This window comes from Abramis brama (assembly GCF_963993115.1).
Source record: "Abramis brama genome assembly, chromosome: 13".
Taxonomy (NCBI): Eukaryota; Metazoa; Chordata; class Actinopteri; order Cypriniformes; family Leuciscidae; genus Abramis; species Abramis brama.
In genome coordinates, this window is record NC_139975.1 from 18807453 (window position 1) to 18817927 (window position 10475).

Sequence of the window (10475 nt, forward strand, 5' to 3'; positions counted from 1 at the left end):
AAAAATGAATGAAAATTAAACAACTATGCTCATTAATATAGAACATGCGGTCACAGGTGTGTTTATTTGCATTTTACTACAAATACAAATGCAGCTCATTAATTCAGAATCTACACTACCGTTCAAAAGTTTGGGGTCAGTACATTTTTTTGAAATAAGTTAATATTTATTTAGATGCATATTAAAATCTATTTTAAGTATAACTGTTTATTTAAACTTACTGTACATCAAATAATCCTGAAAAAAATATATCACTGTTTCCACAAAAATATTAGGCAGCACAACTGTTGTTAATAACAATAAGAAATGCTTCTTTAGCAGCAAATCATCATATTAGAATGATTTCAGAAGGATCATGTGACTGAAGACAGTAATGACGCTGAAAATTCAACTTTGCCATTACGGAAATAAATTACATTTTAAAACATATTCCAATAAAAAAAGCTATGTTTTGATTTCACAATCACAATTTCACAATATTACTGTTTTTACTGTATTTTTGATCGAATAAATGCTGCCTTGCTGAGCATAAGAGACTTCTTTCGAAAACCTTAAAAAAAAAAATCTTACTAACCCCAGACTTTTGAATGGTAGTGTATGTATTAAAAATGTATTAAAATTCCTGATAGTTTAAAATTCTATTCTGCAGACCATAAATGTATTATGTGATTTATGTGGCAATCAATTTCCACCAGGAGAGTTAGTCTGTTTTATAGATACTTATTCAACTTTCTGCTGAATCAAACAGCACATAGTCAGGGTTCTAGTTACTGGAGCTTTTCACTTGCATATTTAATTGCGTGTCTACCACATTTCTCTTGTTTCTCTATCTCTACCCCCATAACTTTACTCCCACCCTTTCTCACCCATGATCTTCTTTTAATTTTCCTGTCCTCTTTGGTCTCTTGCCCACCTGTGTGCTGTACCATAGATGAAACGACGTCTTCCTTCCTCTGGGACATCCACTATCTTCATGCTGTCGCAGACTGCTAGCACTCACAGCTTTTCCTGGAGTGACTGAGGTCTCTCTGCCTACTCCTCTTCTGCTTTTTGTCTCACTGTCCCTCCTTTGGGTTGCCTGTCTGTATCTTCAGTGTCCTGCTTGCCGTCTCTCCACCCGTTTGTCTCTGCTCCCTCTTTGTAAGGTGGTGTTCTTCGCTAGCTCAAATGTGTTTGTCATGGGTTCTGGGTTTGGATTGTGAGTCAAACGGTGTATCGTGGTGGCAGTTTTTTGAGCGGGTGTTTGTCTTGAGGCGTTGTGCAAGAATTGTCCCCAAAAGCTGAGCCGCGCTGTTGGGTGGTCCTCAGTGTGTGTCTGTAAGGGCTGCAGGGTATGATGGGGATTCCTTCAGCTGCCTGTTCCAGGTGCCTGCTGTCTCTGCATGCCCAGCCAGGAGAATGCAGCACACAAACATACAGGGTTTCCTGCATGCGTGCTCGGCCCAAACTACTCCACTCCCCAACCAAACCACAGACTTTATGGGTGCATTTGGGCTGCTTGATTCAAAGTGAGATCTTGTGTGTATGTGAGAGAGAGTGTTTGTCTTATTAGTGTTGGGGATCGAAAAAAAAGAAAGAAAAAAAGACGGAAGAACAGAGAAGAAAGGGGCATTTTATTGATCATTTTATTTTATATATATATATATATATATATATATATATATATATATATATATATATATATATATATATATATATATATATATATATATATATATATATATACATATATACATATATACATACATACACACATATACACATATACATGCACAGTACAGGTCAAAAGTTTGGAAACATTACTATTTTTAATGTTTTTGAAAGAAGTTTCTTCTGCTCATCAAGCCTGCATTTATTTGATCAAAAATACAGAAAAAAATGTAATATTGTGATATATTATTACAATTTAAAATAATTGGTTTTCAATTTGTTATACTTTAAATTATCATTTATTTCTGTGATGCAAAGCTGAAATTTCAGGATCATTACTCCAGTCTATCACATGATCCTTTATAAATCATTCTAATATGATGATTCATTATCAAAGTTCTGCTGCTTAATATTTTTTCATAACCTGTGATACTTTTTTTAGGGTACTAAATATTTTATTTATTTTTTATTTTTTTAAATAGAAATCTTTTGTAACAACAATATACACTACTGGTCAGTAATTTTTTCTTTCTTTTTTTGAAATAAATCAATACTTTTATTCAGCAAGGATGTGTTAAATTGATAAAAAGTGATAATAAAGAAGATTTATATTATTAGAAAATATTTTTTTAATTTGAATAAATGCAGTTCTTTTTAACCTTTTATTCATCAAATATATTAGGCAGCAGAACTGTTTCCAACACTCATAATAAATCAGAATATTAGAACGATTTCTAAAGGACCATGTGATAGACTGGATGTCACATGTGACACTGAAGACTGGAGTAATGATGCTGAAAATTCAGCTTTGCATCACAGGAATAAATTATTTTTTAAAGTATATTCAAATAGAAAACTATTATTTTAAGTTGTAATAATATTTCACAATATTACTGTTTTTTTTTTCTGTATTTTTGATCAACTAAACGCAGTCTTGATAAGCATTAGAGACTTCTTTCAAAAATATAAAAAAACGTAATGTTTCCAAACTTTTGACCTGTACTGTATATATAATGCGATATGCAATTTAAAAGGCAATACAGTCATTAAAATATTAGCATAATTAAACATAAATACACCATAATGCGATTATTATTTATTTCTTTTTTTTTTTATTCTATTTTTATCATTTGAAATTAGGCACTAAATACAGTACACTGTAAATACAGTGACTTCGGGGTCCAAGGGCAACACCGGTTCTTGAATTAGTCAGAGTGGCGCTCAAATGAGTCTCATTGGTCTACATTGCATCTATGGGTTCCAATTAGAATGTTACCCAAATATTGTATATGTATATATATATAATATACACTCCCTTTCAAAAGTTTGGGTTCTGTAAGAATTCCTTTTTTTTTGAAAAATAGTTGTTGTTTTTTTAAGAAGTCTGTGAAGAATACAGTAAAAAAATATTTTATTACAATTTAAATAACTGTTTGTAATGTATTCCTTTGATTGGTTAAGCTGAATTTTCAGCATCATTACTCCAGTCTTCAGTGATACATTATTATCAGTGTTGAAAAGACTTGTGCAGCTTAATATTTTGGTGGAAACTATGGTAAAAAAAAAATCTTTGATGAATGCAAAGTTCAAAAGAACAGCGTTTATTTTAAATACAAATCTGTTATAACATTATACATGTCTTTAGTCACTTTAATAAGTATTATTTTCTTTGAAAAACAATCTTACTTTTACATTTACATTTTTATACGGTAGTGTAGTTAGGATCAATTATTTGGCACTACTTTAAAAGTACAAATAATAATTGTTAACTGAATCATAAAGGAACTGGAATCGGAAACCATCTCTTGGTGGGTTTATATTGTGAGTTTCTTTGAGTGTTGGCTGGCTTTTGTATGGGTCAAAAAAGGGATGAGGGATTATGTTAGAAAAATGGCCATTATGAATTCTTCCATGTAAGTTAATCTGTATGGAAACTATAAACACGTTATTGTGCCCTCAAATATGAAATCTCATCGCTATAAACATCCTTCACCATGTTTTGTCTTATTTTTAAAGGATTTACTGTACCGCAGTTGTGTGTTTGAGTGGGTATGTGTGTGTCCGATCCATCGTGTTCAAGTGTCTTTCACCACCCCCTTTCAGAAAAAGCCGGGTCAGTCGAATGTTGGGGGCAGCCATTCCTCTCAGTCTTCAGCCAGACCCCTGCTCATGAGAACCTTTTCAGACGAGTCCAATTCTGTCAAATGAACAGGTACAAGACCCCAGACTTTTACAATCAGAGCCCCAATTGAGTGCCTGACCCTAGTCATCCACAAGGGATTTGCCTCGTAGTCGGTGCAGTTCCTCCCCTTGGGTTCAGTCGGGCCCCCTCTGTGGGATCCTTTTAATTTCCTCCGAATTCTGCTGTGGAAATTCTCCCTACCCCAGGATGAACTCATATCGGTTGGCTGAAAAGACATTTAGTCTTTGACTTAAGCAAAAGAACACACTACAGCTCAACAGTGACTTTCTCCATAGAGATTTAAAAATTCTGTACCTTAGAGATTTAAAATTTCTTGAACTAAACTATCCAGCTCTGAGATTGACAATTACAATTACAACATTTGATTTGATGCAAAAGTATTTGAAAATGTGAAAAAGACATACAAATACGACTAATTTGTTTTCGGTAACACTTTATTTTACAGTGTCATTGTTACATGTTACATGTAGTTACTATAGTAATAACTATAAATTATCCATAATTACATGCAACTAACCTTAAACCAAATCCTAACCCTATAGTAAGTACATGTAGTTAATTATTATTGCTCAGTACTTCACAGTACAATTACAGTGTAACAAAGACACCTTAAAATAAAGTGTAACCGTGTTTTCTTATTGGATAAATCACTAATGTCTTTTATGCTTTAACACAACAAAAATCCCATACCAGCTAGTATTAAAAAGCTAGGTAGATGGCTTGCATTACTTTGCTAGCCTCTACAAGCCTGAAAGAATAACAGCAGACTTCTCTGATTTGGGATTGGTTCAGGATTGTGTATAGTGTGTTACTTTACCAGGAATTTTGCAATTTAAGTTAACGTAATATTTTCTCTATGGAGATTTTTTATGGGATTTTTACTTTTGAGAATCCTGCTGTTGCATTTTATATTAAAAAGGATCAAGAGTTACAGGACATATTACCCTGTAGTATTTTCATATACCTAATTAACGTATGTATTTAATAAGTGACGCTACTATAATAATAGACCGCAGTGCAGTACTGTTGGCTGTAAGGAATAAAAAATAAACAAGCAGAAGGGAAAAAAAAAATGAATGAATGAATATTAAATGATCCTTTCAGCCTGCCAGGGGAAGCTCCGCCCCCTCATTATGCTTTGCATGTGCTCCTCAAGTAACCTGTGATTGGGTCCGTATTAACTGACTAAACCAGTTATCTGTCGTGTTGTTCTGGTTAACCTCATTTATATGTGTGTGAATGACAACATGAGTGTGGTTGTTTTGTGCAATACTTTAATACATTGAAATGAAACCGCAGTGTCATGTTGGTCTTATCGTGTCTTTTGCTGTGTTGGGTATTTTGTGTGGTGTGGTAGTTTGTAGTCTGGATTCTTTCTTTTTTTTCTTTTTTTTGTGACTATCGAAGTTGGCTGTCTAACCTTTGTGGGACATTATTTTGGTTCCGGTGATTGTTCCCCTGCATTAATGCTTTGCATTTTGCATGCTGATATGGGTGTTTTGCATGTTCGCCTGTGCCTGAAGCTTTTGGGGTCAAATTTGTGATGGTTGTAATAAGTTATTGGTGAGGCTGTAGATAGGAAGTACTCACCAGCATTAAACTTGCTCTTCTGTTCTTCTCAGCTGTCAGAGGAAACTTCAACTTACACAGACAGGTAAAGTGCTCAATATGATCTAAGGAATGTTCTGGGTTCAACACAAACTGATCTTGGATAGAATCTACGTTTACCGACAAATCCATCCAAAGGAATTACGCCAGTAATGCATTACCAAAAATTCATCTAACAATTTGTTGAAAAATTTTGGCCACTTTATAGGACAAATAACATTTTGTATGGAAGATAAATGTAAATTATAGATTTCCATTGGTAGCTGCTAATGCATTTGTAAATGCAAAATCACTCTTTTAGCCCTTTTACTCTATTTTTGCTTGTCATGTAACATCGATTTCACAGTCAAGTTTAATTAAAAACCCATTTTGCCAGCGGTGCATTGCCCGTTTAATGTCTGTGGTAATTGACAGCATCTGAGACATAGAGGACTTGTTTTAAATCCAGGACATTCCATAAACCAGGATTCAAATCCGCGTTTTATTTGGACTAATAATATGAGCGAATCATTCCTGACAACCAGATCCTCCTGTGATTAGGATGGTTCATTGGTGCAGATCAGTTTGATTTGATTTAGGGTTGGTATTGTGTACAGAATTGTCTGGGTTTATGTTTGGGTTGGTTATATTTGATAAATCAATCAAATAAGAGATCGACACATTGTTGCTATTCAGACTTTATTAAGATCTATCCTCTTCACCTGTTAATTTTTTCACCTGGTGATTTTTGTTGTTGTTGTGTACACCACAGATGGCTGCTGTCACACCCCTCTCCTATAAGCATCTGATGGAGCGCTACTGATGGGCACGGACAGCTTTGGGTTAAGACTACTGATGGGACCCTCGCATCTTCCAGGGTCGCTGCCCTTCCTCCTGCCTGTTTAAATGAAACATGACAATGGAACCACATTAAACTGCTCAGACCAGTAGTCCTCTTTCCACCTTTTCTGTCATGTCCTTTCACTTCTCTCAAAGCCTCTCATCCCAGAACGATTCCACGGGAACTGTTTTCACAACGTTTTCTGCCCTGCCCTACTGCCATATTCTCATATTCAACCGTATTGTGATAAATGTGTCGCTGGAGAAGTTGTCCGTAGCGCTCAACTGCTGCAGAATGTACCGACCCTGGTTCATTCCTTATTGGCTCTCTTGCATGAACCCCCCCCCCCCCCCTAAAAAGTCCTATAAATATCCTTTTCCTTCGTCAACATGCTCTCTAGTTTTCTTTACTTTGTTAGCAGACAGTTGGCCCCTTTTGTGATTGGTTAACAGGTGTGATCACAATCCCAGATCATAGTTTAGAGTTCTGTGATATGTAGCTGTTCGAGATCCCTAAATGTGAGCTCTCTCTAAGATGCTGCACTGAGGGCACTGACCCTATGGGTATAAAAGCTGCCTTTCAACAATTGCTGTTTGTTCAACCACATGGAGTTCTGGGATATGCCCAACAACTCTGTACATGTACGTGCGGGTGTGAAAAATCGTACTAAACGTACTTTCACAGTTTTCAATGTTACTCTTTGTTGAAACGGGGATCAGTTTACAGTTGGATTATAGATGTAAGAAATGTACTGGTGAAAAGTGGAAATTCTTGCTTGATGCCAAAAAAAAAAGAAAAAAAAAAAGCGGCCGACCATCTCTCTTCAGTTTTTCCTTGAAGGTGAATTATCCATGGTAACGGCACATGCTAAGATAAGTCCTCAGAGCAAAGTTAATTGTGTATTTTCGGAGTGAGCTTCACTGTTGGGCAATGTGTCAGCTCTAAATACCAGGCCAGAACTCAAAAACGCACTTTCACATCCACATGCATGCATTTTACTGTTTTGAGGTTACTGAATGAATCACTTAAAAGTGGTGGAGCTTAGGTCCATGAAATGGGAGCCCATGTTTGCCCCCTAGTGGTTAGGAGCGAATGGATCTTCATTCTACTTTCTTCACTTCTGAATACATTCCATTTCTACGTGCCATGATTTCATCACATTTTATATTATAATTGAATTATTTTATTCTTGACTATGTGATTCTTTTTTTACATATTTATTGTACCTTGTAATTATACTCATAAATGTTATATTTTTGTCAGATGAATTTCCTTCTCTTAAATTAATCATTATCAGCTTGTACCATTTGATTTTTTCTTTCTTTCTTTTTTTCTGTGCAATACGCTGTTGAACAGATTGGGTTTCTATATCTTGTAAGCCTGAGCAGAACCTGCAGACCAGCAGCTCTGGGCTCTTTCTCTGATCAGAGATCAGTCCGATAGATCCTATATGGTGTTATGCAGCTGAAATCTCTGTGTCCCTTTAATATGAGCGATCTATTCCGTTGTTCTTTCTGCTTGTAGCCCAAAATGGGTGTTAGAAGAGCCAGTGTGTTTCTTGATTATGTTTCTCTTAAAACAATGCCATATGAAAAATGCCCCCATTCCAGCTTCAACTATCTTCAAGTGTGTGTGGATTATCCAAGGTAAAGTGGTGTGTGTTAGACCTCTGACTGTGTCATGATGCTAAGCATCTTAAGCTCAGCTCCAAAATTTGGGCCGGGCTTAATCCAGCTGTATCACAGCCCAGCGTAACCACCAGGCCTTCTTTTCATTTCTGATTACACCATGAATTAGCTTTCCAGAGAAAATATATCAGAGCTCTATTTGCTTATTAACTAGACATGTGAGGCCAGTTGGGGTGATGTTTTAGTGTGAACATTAATCCAGCGTGAGCCCCTTTTTTTTCTCTCTCTCTGTGCATGTGTGACCACTAATGCCACCACTGGACTGAACCCTGGTGAGCACATACACACTCACCAAGATGAAGACATTCGTGTGTTTGTTCAGCTCAGTTTAAGAGGGGTAAATGGAACTTGCCTGCAATGTTTGAAATTTCCAAACAGACCTTTAAATTACTTCAGAGATGCTATTTTCAAAGCTTATGATAATTCTTGGATTGTCATGTTGCCTGAATATATATAAATATATATGAAATTATTTGATTGTATTTTTAATGAAACTTTTTGAGCCACTTTTTGTAAGAAAAAGAAAAAGTAAAAAAAAAAAAAAAAGCTGAAAAAAAGGCAGCCTGATTGTGGAGCGTGAGGCAGGGCTGAAGAAATGAGTCAGGCACTAACTCGGCCAGCCCTGCTCCCTCCATCATGTCCCTCAGGCTCCAGCTGATCTGAATGTACCTCTCAAGACCAGTCTGTTTCAAACTTTTCTCAAATAAAAGCTGTTTTGAAAGAAGACATTTGTGTCTGACGCTTTATCTTTTTTGCCTAGGATTTCTCTGATATGTTGAGTTCAATAGTTCTTGTTTTTACTGTTTTTTAAAAAAGCTGCTTGTTTAATTAAACATGCAATTTACAGGGCTTCAAAGTAAATTATACCACATTACATTATTTGTTTGTCTTAGGCATGTTAATACCCCCCCCCCCCCCCCCACACACACACACACACACAAAAAAATGGTTTTAAGTCAGTTATTTATATCTTTTGCTGTCAGTAAGAAATATCAGTTTACATTTCCAAACATTCTTTTTGCCATTAATTGTAATAATCCAGTGAGATTTGTGTATGCACAAGGAGTCGGTATGATCTGATCTCACCATCATTACATGAAGAAACAGAAAAAACTGAGACAGACTAAATCCAGAAGAACTGCGGGAACGTCTCCAAGATGCTTGAAGAAACCTTCCTGCAAAGCTACCTGAAAATCTATGCGCAAGTGTACCTGGACAAAAGCCGTTTTAAACGCAAAGGGTCGTTACAACATATATTGATTTGAATTAGTTAATAGAAGTTAAATCATAAATAAATTCAATTTGTGATTTTATTTTTGAAAGCATTCTCACTTTACAGCATTTTAACACAAGTGCCAGTACTTTTCACAGTACTGTAGCTTTGCAGGAAGGTTTCTTCAAGCATCTTGGAGACGTTCCCACAGTTCTTCTGGATTTAGTTTGTCTCAGTTTTTTCTGCTTCATGTAATCGCAGACGGACTCGATGATGGTGAGATCCGATCATACCGGCTGTTGTCAGACTCCTTGTGCATACACAAATCTCACTGGATTATTACAATTAATGGCAAAAAGAATGTTTGGAAATGTAAACTGATATTTTGCAAAAGATATAAATAACTGACCTAAAACCATTTTTTGGGGGGGGGGCGGGGGGGATATTAACATGCCTAAGACTTTTGCACAGTACTGTATATATATTAACTGTAAACTTCAACTTTTATTCATAAACATTAAGATTTTATGTTGAAGTTTACATGAATATGTATGGGATAATGTGCATCCAGCCGGTTGTTATCTCAGAATAAACCCAGACAGGGTGATCAGGTCTTGCATCAGCTTGAATGGGTTTATTCTGAAATAACAACTGGCTGGATGAACATTATCCTAGTTATTACACGGCTACTTGCCACATAAGAAAATAATAATACACGGACTATTGATCTGAGTTGAAATATTTTATTAGGTCTTTAAACGCGAAGCTTCAGCGGAGAGAGCAGTTGCAGTGCGGCAAGTTCAAACTAGATGGACATTTAAGGGATAAGGTATACAGTCATACCACTCAATACACAGCATTTTGCTATGGGGATATTGATTTTGATATTGTTTTGAGATTAAACTTTTAAAATCTTACCTGTTTGTATAATCCAACGGTGTACAAAACAATAGTCGCAAAATGGCAGCAGCTGTGTTTGTATGAAACGAGAGAGCGAGTCCACGATACTGGATGACGAAATTAAATAACTGTACACAAAATATTTGACAAGACTTTTTTAAAATATATTTTATTAACTCACCAAACACAAAACTTCCACAAAAAGAAAAAAACGTTCCTAAACGTATAGCACTGCTGACTTCAGTAACCCGGATGAGCCTGTTATCTGTTTTCAGCGTTGTTATCGGGAAATAACAGCCTACCGCTGGATGGTGTGATTGACCAATCAGAATCAAGTATTCCACAGAGCTGTGTAATAAATACTGATATCTTAATAATAATAATGATATATTT

At 35.8% G+C, this 10475-nt stretch overlaps 1 protein-coding gene across 3 annotated transcripts in view; it reads left to right on the forward strand.

Annotated features, from left to right (window-relative positions):
- Positions 1-8695, forward strand: part of atp11c (ATPase phospholipid transporting 11C (ATP11C blood group)) — a 62404-nt gene extending 53709 nt beyond the window's left edge. Inside the window, exons 29-31 of one of the 3 annotated variants that reach the window (XM_084132550.1) lie at positions 3754-3862; positions 5476-5507; positions 6213-8695. In XM_084132550.1, the coding sequence (XP_083988676.1) occupies positions 3754-3858 (105 nt within the window). In that variant the 3' untranslated portion in view covers positions 3859-3862; positions 5476-5507; positions 6213-8695. The remainder of the gene's footprint in view (positions 1-3753; positions 3863-5475; positions 5508-6212) is intronic. The other 2 variants (XM_084132551.1, XM_084132552.1) reach the window with 2 other exon arrangements.
- The last annotated feature ends 1780 nt before the right edge of the window (positions 8696-10475 follow it).